The 14,908-nt window shown below is 50.6% G+C and overlaps 1 protein-coding gene across 1 annotated transcript in view; it reads left to right on the top strand.

The window, feature by feature from the left end:
- The window catches only part of ints3 (integrator complex subunit 3), a 105,444-nt gene that overhangs the window by 78,347 nt on the left and 12,189 nt on the right, over positions 1 to 14,908 (top strand). The window contains 4 exon segments of the mRNA XM_052045709.1: positions 10,211 to 10,324; positions 10,525 to 10,573; positions 11,137 to 11,145; positions 13,311 to 13,469. Of these exon segments, the coding sequence (XP_051901669.1) occupies positions 10,211 to 10,324; positions 10,525 to 10,573; positions 11,137 to 11,145; positions 13,311 to 13,469 (331 nt within the window).

The raw sequence follows: 14,908 nt of genomic DNA, 5'->3' as shown, positions 1-14,908 counted from the left end.
TCTAATATTAGACCTTGGAGCAAAAGATGCTGGCTGCCTCATCCCTCTGTGCCTCTCAATCTTATAAACTTCTATCAGGTCTCCTCTCAGCCTCTGCCGCTCCAGAGGAAAACAGTTCTCCCCAGCATATTGTGTTTATCTTTCATTTAAATAAGAAAATCCTTGTATTTGGAGTCTTGCTGAGTGCTCTTTGCTTATTCCATTCTCTTGTCCTGCCCTGATTTGCACTGTCCCACTAATGATACGCTCTCTTTATTGCCAGGAGACACTCCTTTAATCCAAGCACTTGAACCCAGCCTTCAATCAAATGAAGGGTTTCGCCCTGAAACGTTGGCTGTCCGTTTCCCTCTATAGATGCTGCATGAGGTCCAAGTTCCTCCAGCACTTTGTACATTACATCAATCAAGTACCTTAAATTTACAGTCAAACTTAGTTGACAATCACTCCTTCCTAGCACCCTTTACATTATCAGGAGCATTCTATAAATGCAAAGGAATCAAAAACTACAGGGCATAGGTTTAAGGTGAGAGGGGAAAGGTTTAAAAGGGACCTCGGGGGCAACCTCTTCATGCAGAGGCTTCTGCGTGTGTGGAACGAGCTGCCAGAGGAAGTGGTTGAGGCAGATACAATCATAACATTCAAAAGGCACTTGGACAGGAAAGGGTTAGAGGGATCTGGGCCAAACGCAGGCAAATAGGACTGGCTTAGGGGGGCATCTTAGTCAGCATGTTCCAGTTGGGCTGATGGGCCTGTTTAGAACATAGAACAGTACAGGCCCTTCAGCCCACAATGTTGTGCCGACCTTTAAACCTTGCCTATCTAACCCCTTCCTCCCACATATCCCTCTATTTTAAATTCCTCCATATGCTTATCTAACAATCTCTTGAGTTTGACCAATGTACCAGCCTCCACCACTGCCTCAGGCAGCGCATTCCATGCCCCAACCACTCTCTGGGTAAAAAACCTTCCTCTGACATCTCCCTTGAACTTCCCACCCATTACTTTAAAGCCATGCCCTCTTGTCTTGAGCATTGGTGCCCTGGGAAAGAGGTGCTGGCTGTCCACTCTATCTATTCCTCTTAATATTTTGTATACCTCTATCCTGTCACCTCTCATCCTCCTTCTCTCCAGAGTAAAGCCCTAGCTCACCTAGTCTCTCCTCATAATGCATACTCTCTAAACCAGGCAGCATCCTGGTAAATCTCCTCTGCACCCTTTCCAACGCTTCCAAATCCTTTCTATAATGAGGCAACCAGAACTGGACACAGTACTCCAAGTGTGGTCTAACCAGAGTTTTATAGGGCTGCATCATTACCGCGTGGCTCTTAAACTTAATCCCTTGATTTATGAAAGCTAACACCCCATAAGCTTTCTTAACTACCCTATCCACCTGTGAGGCAACTTTCAGGGATCTGTGGATATGGACCCCTAGATCCCTCTGCTCCTAGTTTCCAAGCTGTATAACTCTATGACAAGTGATACAGAGGGTATTTAAGTTGGGAAGGCCAGATGGTTCTGTGTATTCCATCCAAGAGTCTGGTGGAGAGTGAAACTCCCCCCTTCAAATACAGGTCCCCAATTCCAGTCACGTCCCCACACAGCCGCTCAGAAATTAAAGGCTCTGTGGTATTTATTGCAATGCCTCATCCACACAGGAAATTATCTCCTCCTGCTGAGGTGGGTGTGAAGTCTGCTTGTTTCTGGGATTAATGTGTTCCATGTCGGAATCAGGTTTATTATCACAGACTTAAGTGACCTGAAATGTGTTGTTTTGCGGCAGCAGTACAGTGCAAAGACATAAAATTACTATAAGTTACAAAAATAAATAGTGCAAAAAAAGGAATAACAAGGTAGGGTTCATGGACCGTTCAGAAATCCGATAGTGGAGGGGAAGAAGCTGTTTCTGAATCATTGAGTGTGGGTCTCAGGACCCTCCTGAGGTGGTGAGGGTCCTCAGTGATGGATGCCACCTTCTTGAGGCCCCACCTCTTGAATCTGTCCTCAATGGTGGGGAGGGTTGTGCCCGTGATGGAGCTGGCTGAGTCTACAACCCTCTTGTGATCCTGCATGTTGGAGCCTTCGTACCAGGCGGTGATGCAACCAGTCAGAATGCTCTCCACTGTACACCTGTAGAAATTTGTAAGAGTCTTTGGTGGCATAGTGAATCTCCTCTAACTCCTAACAAAAGAGAGCCGCTGACATGTCATCCTCATGATGGCATCAATGTGTTGTAATATTGGGGAAGTGATAACTAAAGGCAGGGCAGTTAAGATCCCATCAGCACAGCTTTTTTTCATTGTGGCCCCAATCAACAATATTCCGGGAGCTATCGAGACAAGGCGGGTAAAGAGTGCATGTTATCTGTGCCAGGCTCGCTCTTTCCCTCGAGGCTTCCTGCCTTGCTCTGAGCTCCAATGGCAGTGTATAGTAACCCACTCCCCATCTCTCTCATACATATACTTGTCTCTTTTCCCCTCCTGCAATCCTCCCTCCCACCAACCTTGATTTCAGTCATGGTGGGTACCTGCCTGTTTGACCTTGGTGCTTGGTTCCTGTTTGCTCGTCTCTTGGTTTGGTTTCCAATCACTGCGTGATGCCCTCCCCTGCCAGGTGCTGCTACAATACAGTGTCTGAGGTCCCCTCGTCCCAAGTTCAGTTCCGAGCTACTTGAGTGTGTTTGTCAAGTGTGGCCTCGTGCGCTTCAGGCTGTTACTAGAGTCCAGGTGTAAAGCGGGCAGGCAAGACCCAAATCCAGTCACGGCAGGGCTGGGGTAGAATGGTGAGAGAGTGCAGAACTCGAGGACAGTCAGTGCTCATTCAGAAACCGAGTGAGCCCTAGGCAGGCGGCCCATGAGATGAATGAACCAAGGCTGTGGGAGAAGGTTCTGATGAGATTGAGGTCGCCCCCTTGCAGATGTGTCTCTTCGTTCTCAGTGCTATTCTCGACATGCCAACATGGGGGAAGTGTGGCCCCGCAGTGATGTTGAGAGTCTGGGGCCCAGGAAGCTCCTGAGTCTCTGCTAAAAGGTGTACCCATGGTCACAGTGAGCAGGGTACCGAAAGATCAGGGTGCTCTTGTGAACCAATCATTAGCAGGTAGGAGCGCATATGGCACATTGGCCTCTGTTACAAAGGGGTTGGAGATTAGAAATAGGGAGGTATTGCTACACTTGTGCAGGGTACTGGTGAGGCCACACAGGTAGTACTGCACTCTGCTGGTCTCTCTATTTAAGAAACGATCTACCAGCATCGGAGGCAGTCCACGAGAGATCCACTGGGGTGACAGATTGTCCAATCACTGCAGCTAAAGAAGTTAGGGACAGGAGCATAGAAGAATGAGGAGGAATCTGATTGAAGCATCCAGGCTCCTTGGGGCAGGACAGGTTAGACCGAGATGTTTCCACGAGAGTCTTGAATGAGGGGAAGTCATTACAAGGTGAGGGGAAGTCATTTAAAATTGTGTCGGAACAGGGTGGTGAATCTTTGGAATTCTCTGCCCCAGCGGGTAGGGTGTGGAGGCTGGATCATTGGGCACTTAAAGAGGAAGTGGATAAGCTATCGAAAGAATGGGGCATTGAAGGTGACGGGGAAGTGACACAGAAGAGGGGATGAGACCTGGGGTAGATCATCCATGATTGTGTTGAGGGGCTGAGTGGCCTACTCTTTCTTGTGCATCCAGTCGGAGGAGGGAAATAGCAGCTCTGGTACTGGAAGTGTTCAGTTAAGATAAGGTAAGATTTCTTTATTGGTCACATGTACATCGAAACACACAGTGAAATGCATCTTTTGCGTCGAGTGTTCTGGGGGCAGCCTGCCAGTGTCGCCATGCTTTCGGCGCCAATGTAGCATGCCCACACCTTCCTAACCCATATGTCTTTGGAACGTGGGAGGAAACCAGAGCACCCGGAGGAAACCCACGCAGACACGGAGAACGTACGAACTCCTTACAGACAGTGGTCGGAATTGAACCCGGTGGCTGGTGCTGTAATGGCGTTACGCTAACCGTTACACTACCGTGCCTGTCCATGTGACTGCAAAAACTAGCCAAGTAATGAAGGAGACACTGTCAAATCTGCCATGGCTATAATGCTATCAAACCCTTGTGCATCGCCTTGAACAGCCCAACCTCACTGGAACCTTGTGAAATAATTTGACTGCAAGCTGCTTAAGACTGGCAGCCAAATGCTCATTCAAAGCAAAACAAAAAGCTGCTGGAGGAACTCAGCAGGTCAGGCAGCATCTGTAGAGGGAAATGTCAGTCGACTTTTCCTTCCACAGACGCTGCTTGACCTGTTGAGTTCCTCCACAGCTCGTTTCTTGCTCCAGATTCCAGCATCTGCAGTCTCTTATGTCTCCAAAGCTCACTAGAAGTGGTAAGTTTAAAGGAATGTCTTTTAGAGGAGAGGGAGGTGGAGAGGTTTAGGGAAGGAATCCCAGAGCTTGGGAGCCCAGGGAGATGAAAGCCACCAAGGACGGAGCAATGGGAATCGGGGATGAAGGAGAGACGGGGATTGGTGGGGATGAAATTTAAAATTTTGATTAACTGCAGGTTGGCTTCTGGGGTTCCCATGCCCTATCAACTGCACCCTGGTTCTCCATCACCCACCTCACTCTGGCCTTGTCCAGAGTAATTTCAAGTAGCCAATTAACCTCATCCCTTAATTCTGATCGCCCTTCTGGAAGGGCAATGCAGTGGGTAGTGCTGCTGCCTCACAGCTCCAGAGATCCGGGTTCGATCCCAACCTCCGCCTCTGTCTATGTGTGGAGTTTGCACGTTCTCCCTGTGACCGCGTGGATTTCCCCCCGCTCCATGGATGCTCTGGTTTCCTCCCTCATCCGAAGGTGTGCAGGTTGATGAATTAATTGGCTACTTGAAATTACCCTGGACAAGGCTCCAGTGAGGTGGGTCACAGAAGAATCCATAAGACAATAAGATATAGGAGTGGAATTAGGCCAATCGGCCCATTGAGTCTGCTCTGCCATTGGCTGATTTCTTTTCATTGCCATTCTCCCTGTAACCCTTAACCCCCCTTAACAATCAAGAACCTATCAGTCTCTGTCTTAAACACACCCAATGACTTGGCCTCCACAGCTGTCTGTGGCAACAAATTCCACAGATTCACCACCCTCTGGCTGAAGAAATTCCTCCTCATCTCAGTTCGAAAGGGACATCCCTTTATTCTGAGACTGTTCCCTCGGATCCTGGACTCTCCCACTGATGGAAACATCCTCTCCACGTCCGCTCTATCCAGGCCTTTCAGTATCCTGTAAGTTTCAATGAGATCCTCCCTCATCCCTCTGAACTCCATCAAGGACAGGCTCGGAACATCAAACACTCCTCGTACGTCAAGCCTTTTTTCCCTCCTGGGATCAGGGTGGTGTTGGTAGGTACATGAAAGAGAGCAGGTTAAAGGGAAATAATTGGGGAAACGGCAGCTGGCATTGTCTCAGTGGGCCAAATGGCCGCTGCCCCTGTCATAACAGAATGAATATGAGAAATCCAAAGCACTGAGGTTGATGATGAAATCCTCTGGAGAGGACGCTGGAGATTATATTAATATCTCCCACCCTCGCCTTGAAGCAGATTCTGTGGGAGAGCTTTTTATTACCCTCCTCGATAGATATGTGAGTGTGTCTGGCTGTCACTTGTCTGCATAGGTGGAACTGTAAACAGATTTAATTGAAACAAACCTAGCTGCTGTGTGACGGGCTGTCTGATGTTTCATTAAAATTGCCAGAGCTGTGTGATTGTTCCTCTACGTGTGGAGAAGCAATGAATACGATCAGCCAGCTGAACTTCCCTTTGACCAGTTTATTCATGGTAGGATTAATGTTGGAGAGTGAAGTGTCCGAGGCAAGGGCGAGAAAGCCAAGGTTCAGGTGAAATGAAATGCCTCTGTCAGGAATTGACGGGAGGAATCGGCACATTCATTAAGCAAAATGTTAATTCTAACATTAATCAGGCAGATGTACGTGAGAGGGAGTGTGTGTGTGTGTGTAGGGAGAGTAGTCAACAGAAACAAGGTTATTAAAGCTCAGCATTCCAAAATAGGTGCTGAAGTAGATGAAAAATCCAGTAATTAATACCTGACATTACTGCTGTAAATATCAGTGCTCTCGAGAACACAGCCCATTTAATTTCATGGAGCTCTTCCTGGGATTGAAAGGCCTCAGGAGGTTAACAGGCACCAGCTGCGCTTCAGCCGGACTGGCCTCTGTGTTGTGGTTTGGAGGTGTTGGTGAGACGACTCAGCTGGGTAGTGAGGTGGTCTGAATGGTGAGACGCCTGTTACTCCACCCTTGCTTCTTCTCCCACCTCCATATCAGGCACTTGTCTCCCCAGGACACTCCCTGCTGTGTCGGAAACTCTCCCAGCTCCTTCTATCGATCTGTTCCCTCGCTGACCACCAACCCCCCCCCAACTCCAACCCAACAGACTCACAACCCTGCTAAACTCTGACCCCTCCCTCCAACGCACCCCACTCACAACCCTGCTAAACTCTGACCCCTCCCTCCAACGCACCCCACTCACAACCCTGCTAAACTGACCCCTCCCTCCAACGCACCCCACTCACAACCCCGCTAAACTCTGACCCCCCTCCCTCCAACGCACCCCACTCACAACCCTGCTAAACTCTGACCCCTCCCTCCGCACCCCACTCACAACCCCGCTAAACTCTGACCCCTCCCTCCAACGCACCCCACTCACAACCCGCTAAACTCTGACCCCTCCCTCCAACGCACCCCACTCACAACCCCGCTAAACTCTGACCCCTCCCTCCAACGCACCCCACTCACAACCCTGCTAAACTCTGACCCCTCCCTCCAACGCACCCCACTCACAACCCTGCTAAACTCTGACCCCTCCCTCCAACGCACTCCCACTCACAACCCCGCTAAACTCTGACCCCTCCCTCCAACGCACCCACTCACAACCTGCTAAACTCTGACCCCTCCCTCCAACGCACCCACTCACAACCCTGCTAAACTCTGACCCCTCCCTCCAACGCACCCCACTCACAACCCCGCTAAACTCTGACCCCTCCCTCCACGCACCCCACTCACAACCCTGCTAAACTCTGACCCCTCCCTCCAACGCACCCCACTCACAACCCCGCTAAACTCTGACCCCTCCCTCCAACGCACCCCACTCACAACCCTGCTAAACTCCAACTCTTGTTTCTCTCTCAATCCAGCCCACCCCTTCAGCTCCCCACCCCCAGCTGCGATCCTCCCATCGCTCTGACTGCCCACTTAATACCGTCCTTTCCCTTCCAGATGTCCCCTCCTATGCACAGGCACCCCAACCCCCCCCCCCCCCCAATTGCACCATCCTTTACCCCCCACTGTCCCACTTCCCAGTCTCAGGGACTTTCCCCCTCCCCAACCCCACCTCTTCTACCACCCTTCCCACCTAAATGGCATTCGATCAGAGCAGCGAGCTGATGAAGGGAGTGTCCACCTGAAACAGGAGGTGAAGCTCCCTGCCGTCCTGATCTCCGGCAGTGGGTTCTGAGCACTGTTACCATGTGAGTAGCATGCACAATCCTTGCCAGGAGACTGGGGGTCTTGTGGCCATCAAGGCACAGCGCAGCCCTGAATAATAAAGGTCTGAAGTGAGTGGCAGGTCGCAATCTAATCAGGGACATCACACACCAGCTGTGAGTGGGTGATGGATACACTCAAATTAAATTGCATCCTCTTGTCCGCTATTGACATTGTGTTCACTTATTAAATCCGCAACATAAAAAATACGTTTAAGATCCTCAGGCATTGCATTGAAAACCATGGTGGATGTAAAGCACTGGTTTAGCCATAACTGGAATATCGTGTTCACTACATTTCAGGCAAGTTGCAAGATTTGTGGAGTTTTAATCTGGATAATGGATAATTGGTTTATTCTTGTCACATGCACAGTTGTTTTGCATGCGATCCATGCATATCATTTTTTTCCACTGTTCATTAAGCTAGTACAAGGGAAAACAATAAACAGAATAAAGTGTTACAGTTACAGAGAAAGTGCAAGTGCAGGCAGACAATAAGGTGCAAGGGGCCACGATGAGGTCAAGAGTCCATCTTATTGTACTAGGGAAACGTTCAATAGTCTTATAACAGCAGGATAGAAGCTGTCCCTTGAGCCTGGTGGTACGTGCTTTCAGGCTTTTGTATCTTCTTCCCAATAGGGGGAGGGGGGAGAAGAGAGAGAATGTCCGGGGTGGGAGGGGTCTTTGATTTAATTCTAGCAAAGGTGGTCTTTAGGGGAGAGGCTGGTCTTGGAGAGAGCAGGTTGTGAGAGGTATTTAACGTGATGAAGGGTCGAGACAATGGAGAGATGTTCCTCCCATTAGCAGAAGGGGCCAAGAACCAGAGACACAGAAGGTAAACACTGAGGAAACAGGAGCAAGAGTACATCATTTTGGGGCGTGAGGGGGACCCTCTTCACCCATAGTGGTGAGTGCCTGGACACACTGCCCAAGAGAGACATGGAAGTAGAAGTCACTGACAGCATTTAAGAAGTGTCCAGACCAGCACTTGAGACGCTATGGACCAAGTGTTGGAAGATAGGATTATACGGATGAATACCCACTGGTCAGTCTGCACATGGTAGGCTGACTGGCCTCTTCCCATGCTGTATGTCCACCACAAACTCGTGAGCCTTTGAGCATACTCTGCCATTCAGTTTGATCTGATCTTGGCCATCTTGCTCCAATTGCCTGCCTGTCCCCCTTATCCATCAGTTCCCCGAAAAGACTAAAATAACTGTTTATCTCAAGCCTTGAATATATATTCAATGACTTGGCCTTAACAGCTCAACAAAGGTGTAAAAAAAAAATCCGAAGTGTTCCAACACCCAGAGGAGAAATTTCACCACGCCTTCATATTGGATGGGTGAACCCTTCCTCTGAAACCTTGTCCCCAAAATTCTAGATACTCCCAGCTGGGGAAAACATCTGTCCCCATTTATACTGAGGTCTCCTCAGAATCTTGCATGTTTCAATCAGGTCACCTCTCGTTCTTCTAAACTACAGTGGGTGTCCTTCCCAATCGCCACAACCTTTCCTCGCGAGACTACCTCCGCAACCTCATAAACTGCCTCCGATGAAGGTATAGCATGGAAACGCCCTTCAACCCAACCGGTCCATGACGACCAAGATGCCCATCTAGGCTAGTACTGTTCACCCATGTTTTGCCCATGTCCCTCTAAACCTTTCCTGTCCACGTACATGTCCAAGTGTCTTAAATGTTGTTAGTGTACCTGCCTCACCCACTCCCTCTGGCAGCTCATTCCATATACGGACCACCCTCTGGGTGGAAAAATTTTCCCCTCAGGTTCCTATTAAATCTCTCCCCTCTCACCTTAAACCTGTGCCCTCTAGTTCTTGATTCCCCAATCCTAGGAAAAAGACTGTGTACGTTCACCCTGTCTATGCCCCTCCTGATTTTATACACCCCTATAAGATCACCCCTCATTTTCCTATGCTCCAATGAATAAAATCCTAGCTTGCTCAATCTCTATATAACTCAATCCCTCGAATCCTGGAACATCCTTGTAAATCTTTAATGCACTCTTTCCAGCTTAATGGCATCTTTACTGTAGCAGGGTGACTAAAACAACACAATACTCCAAATGCGACCTCACCAATGTTTTGGTACAAATCCCTCCCCAAGTAGGGCGACCAATACGACACACAGATGTAGTGTCACCTACACCCTGTATAGGGCCAAAGTGGTTTGAAGGTAACTTTTTTGAGTGCAGTGAATGGTTAGCAACTGGTGGAGAGGAGGAGGCAGATTCAATCTTGGTGTTCAAAAGGGAACTGGATGAGTCCTTGAAAGGAAACAAAAGGGGAGAGAGCAGGGGCGTGGAACCAACTGGATTGCTCTTCCATTGTTAGCTAGCATAGGCTTGATGGGCCAAATGGCATTTTAAGATTGCTGGAACGGTGTTAGTTGAAGAACCAGGGTGGAAGGAAACCTTTGAAGCAGAAAATGCTGGAAATCCTCTGCAGGGCGGACAGCTAACATTTCAGGTCAATGGTGCACTGAACAGTTCTGGCATTCCCTGATTTTTATCTCGGGTTTCCGGCATCTGCAGTTTTCTATTTCTTGGGAAGGAACTGTGTTGTGGGGAGGGGCCTGGCTGGGTGAGAGGGTAGAGACACTTCTCGTCTATCAGACATTCACCTGTGTTTCTCCCCCTGCCCTGCAGTCCAGAGCCTTGACTGGGAGACGTTCGAGCAGTACTGCACGTGGCAGCTCTTCCTCGCCCACAACATTCCCCTGGAGCTCATTGTGCCCATCCTCCAACACGTCAAGTACAAAGGTGAGCGGGGCCAGGCACAGCCTTCCGTGCACAGCCGTGTCGCCAGTGCCCCTCTTTTCCCCGGCGTCCCCTCCTCACTCACAACACACGCACCTCTCCTCCGCTTCCCCCATATCTCACCTCTCCGCCTCTATCCCCTCCGCCCCTACCCCCGCCCCTCTTCCATTCCCCTGGGTAATAATCTGTCCTTTCACTTACAGAACACCCCGAGGCCCTCTCATGTTTGCTGCTGCAGCTCAGGAAGGAGAGGTGAGTCTGGCCTCCGGTTAACCCGCTCCTGGTGTCTTTGGCAAGACGGCCCTGGGGTACAGCCTCCCTCCTCTGGTCCCCTGGAGGAGGGGCCCTTCCCCCACCCCACCCCCCTTGGACAACAGTCCCCAGGCAGAGCAGCCCTCCCCTGGGCACTGGCCTGGATGGTGTTGGAGCCTCTGCTTTGGTCCTTGCACTGGGTGGCTGCCCGATTTGAGGTGAGAGTGACCCTGGCCAGCAACCCACAACAACCCGTCCTGTGGGAGTGGGGACGGTGCCGAGAGCCACTTCTGTGGGACGTGAGCAGGTTGTGGGAGAAGTGCCAGTGTGGTTCTCAAGTGATGGTTTAGTTGGTATTCTGTGTAACTAAGGGAGGTATAAGCACTCGCTTACATTCATTGCAAATGCCATAATCGCAGAGGGTTTGCAGAGAGCACTTCAGTTAGAGTCACAGAGCAATACAGCACAGATACAGGCCCTTCGGCCCAAGCAGTCCATGCCAACCACGGTGCCCACCCAGCCAGTCCCAATTTCCTGCGTTCGGCCCATCTCCCTCCAGCCAGCCCCTCTAGGTACCTATCCAAGTGCTTCTTAAATGACACTGTTGTACCTGCCTCACCCACTCCCTCTGGCAGCTCGTTCCATACACTCACCACCCTCTGTGTGTGAAGAAGTTGCCCCTCAAATCCCTTTTAAATCTTCCCCTCTCACCCTAAACCTATGCCCCCTAGTTTTGGACTCCCCTACCCTGGGGAAAAGACTGTTACTGTCCACCTTATCTCTGCCTCTCATAATTTTACACATTTCTATAAGGTCGCCCCTCATTCTCCTACATTCCAGACCCAGCCTGGCCAACCTCTCCGTATAACTCAGGCCCTCGAGTCCTGGCAACATCCTTGATAAATCTTCTCCGCGCTCTTTCAGTTGAACCACGTCTTTCCTATAACAGGGTGACCAAAACTGTACCCAGTACTCCAAGTGCGGCCTCACCAGTGACTTATACAACTGCAACATAATGTCCCAACTCCTATACTCAGTGCCCTGACTGATGGTGGCCAGCGTGCTAAACACCTTTCTCACCACCGTGTCTACCTGTGACACTGCTTTCAATGAACTATGCACTTGTTCTCCTAGGTCCCTCTGTTCCATTACACTCCCTAGTGCCCAACCATTCATAGTATAAAACCCTGTTTTTTGCCACTTGGGTAACTAATGCATTGAAAAAGGCTGGCTATTCAACCCCTCATCTGTTCACACTCTGAGGGGGACCTCCCTTCCTCTCTCATCTCCTTCCCTTGTGTGTCTGCCCGGCTCCTCACTAAACACCTCTCTGCTCTTTATCCTCCGAGCTCCCCGTGAGACTGGGTTCCCTGTGGGGGTCAGACAGGGGTCTCACTTCCCGAGCTTCAGTCCCCGTGGTGGCGTGACCCCCTTCCAGTGGTGTGGCGCGGTGCTCCCTCAGTACTGTCACTGGGGGTATCACCCTAGAACAAGTCACTGGAAGTTGATGTCTGGTGTGAGGAGGAAGGGGAGGTGGGGAGATGGAGGGAGAGATTACAGCAAAGATATTTAAACTAAGAGCGATTTGCAGACAATATCGAGACACGAGGAAGGCTGCGAATGCTGGAAATCTGGAGCAATACACACAACAGCTTTTGCTCCACTGCCTGACTTTTTAGAGCATCTACGCAGGGGAATGGACAGTCGACCCAAAACGTCAGCTGTCCATTTCCTTCCAAGGCTGCTGCCTGACCCACTGAGTTCCCCAGCGTTTTGTGTGTTGCTGCAGACGATATCAGTGTTTCTGTCAGTCTTGAAACTCCCATTCCTTCCAAGCTGACCCCACCCGCCCGTCCTCCCCTGTGCTACGTGCTGCCCCTTGCTCACACCCCATCGCTCCCATCATCAGCTGCCTGGACCCTGCCCCCCCTGCTGAGCTCTGAAACTCCTCCCTCACCCTCCTCTGCCTCTCGCCTCCTTTCGAGACCGTTCCACTGTGATCAGTCCCCAGCCAGTGCCATGCCAACGTGAGGGGTTACCAGCTATCGGAATCAGATTCGTTATCACTGACTTGAATGATGTGAGTTTGTTGTTTTGTGGCAGCAGTATGGGCAAAGACATAAGATTACTATAAATTACAAAATACTGCAAACAAAAAAGGAATAACAAGGTAGTGTTCATGGGTTCGTGGACCGTTCAGAAATCTGATGGTGGAGGGGAAGAAGCTGTTCCTGATCGTTGAGTGCGGGTCTTCAGGCTCCTGTACCTCCTCCCCAATGGGAGTAACGAGAAGACGGCATGTCCCGGGTGGTGAGGGTCCTCAGTGATGGATGCTGCCTTCTCTGAGATGTCCTCGATGGTGGGGAGGGTTGTGCCCGTGATGGAGCTGGCTGAGTCTACAACCCTCTGCAGCCTCTTGTGATCCTGTGCATTGGAGCCTCCGTACCAGGTGGTGATACAACCAGTCAGGATGCTCTCCACTGTACATCTGTAGAAATTTGCAAGACTCTTTGGTGACAGACCAAACCTCCTCAAGCTCCTCACGAAGTAGAGCCACTGGCGTGGTGCATCAATGTATTGCAACATTGGAGAAGAAAATGTGATAACGAGAGGCAGGGCCTTTTCAGAAACCTGTTGGTGGGGGGTGGGGGGGGGGGGCAGTGGTGGGGGGAGTGCAGAAAGATGTTCCTGAATAGTTGACGTTCTCCCTTCCCTGGACCCCCCCAGGCCCACGGAGGAAAATGGTAAAGATGGTGATGAGTCGACCGTGCCACGCCGACGACCACTTCACCACCAGCATCCTGCGCCAGTGGTCTATGAAGTACGACGACTCGCTGGCGGAACAGATCAAAGCCCTCCTCATCAAGAACAACAGCCTGCCCCGGAAAAGGCAGAGGTGAGGGCTGACGGGTCCGGGTGGTGGGGGTGTCTGAGGAGGGGTCCGTCTCTCCGTGGGGATGGGGGCCGAGGAGGGTGGCAGGTGAAGCAGGCAACGGAACAGACGCTCCGTTTCCATGACACCACCACCCCCCCCCCCCCCCCCACCCACAACCAGAGACGTTGTACAACCACTTTACGGACTGCAAAGCCCTGTAGCCACACCGGGGTTGTTGGTGAACGCCTCAGAGGTTTAAGCTCCTTCTGTTTTGCTTGTTGCAATGCAGATTGTGGCTGTTTGGCCCATCCAGTCAATGCTGGCTCCCAACAGAACAATCCCACTATTTCAAAGCTGTGTTTATTATCATCTGCACAGGTGCAGTGAAAAACTTACTGCAGCAGCATCACAGGCACAGAGCATCAGATCAGCAGCACTCACAAGAAAAACATTATGCACAATTTTTACAAGAAAGTGTACAATTACTGATGTCAAACACTGGAGGACATGCTTTTAAAGGTTGGGGGGTGGGGTGGGGGGGAGTTTAAAACACAACGTGAGGGACAAGCTTTTTGCACAGAGAGGGGTGGGTGCCTGGATGGGTTACCAGGGGTAGCAGGTGGAAGCAGGCAGTTTGGTGGAGACACATGATTATGAAGGGAATGGAGGGATGTGGTTGATGCACAGGAGGAGGACATTTAGTATAAAATCAGCATCAAGATCGGCACAACATTGTGGGGCTGAATGGCCTGTCCCATGCTGTACTGTTCTGTGTTTTAATTACAAGAACACAATTGGAACAAAAAAAAAGTCCATTGTAGTGCGACGTGATCCCACTGTTGCTGTACTGAAGTAGTGATTAGGGTTGTGCTGGTTGGTCCAAGAACCAACTGGTTGAAGGGAAGTAACTGTTCCTGAACCTGGTGGTGTGGGACTTCAGGGCTTCTGTACCTCCTGCCCGATGGAGCTGCGAGAAGATGGCGCGGCCTGGATGGTGGGAGATCTTTGATGATGGATGCTGCCTTCTTGAGGCAGCGCCTCCTGTAGATACTCCCGATGGTGGGGAGGGATGTGCCCGTGATGTAGTGGGTGATGATGTGTCACAGAGTCACACAGCGTAGAAACAGGCCCTTTGGCCCAACGAGTCCATGCTGACCTGGTGCCGACCTCAGCTGGTCCCTGTGTTTGGCCCATATCCCTTGAACCGTTCCTATCCAATGTCTTTTAAACATTATGATTGTACCCCTCTGCCACTTCCTCTGGCAGCTCGTTCCACATACCCACCACTCGCTGGTGAATAACTTGCCCCTCAGGTCCCCATTTAATCTTTCCCCTCTTAATTTAAACCTGTGTCCTCTACTTTTAGCTCCCCGACCCTGGGGAAAAGACTTGTGACCACCCACCCCTCATGATCTTACAAACCTCCGTAAGGTAAACCCTCAGCCTCCTGCACTCCAGGG

This window comes from Pristis pectinata, chromosome 40, assembly GCF_009764475.1.
Source record: "Pristis pectinata isolate sPriPec2 chromosome 40, sPriPec2.1.pri, whole genome shotgun sequence".
NCBI lineage: Eukaryota > Metazoa > Chordata > Chondrichthyes > Rhinopristiformes > Pristidae > Pristis > Pristis pectinata.
Note: the sequence above shows the minus strand (reverse complement) of the source record. Positions and strands in the feature narration are given on the sequence as shown.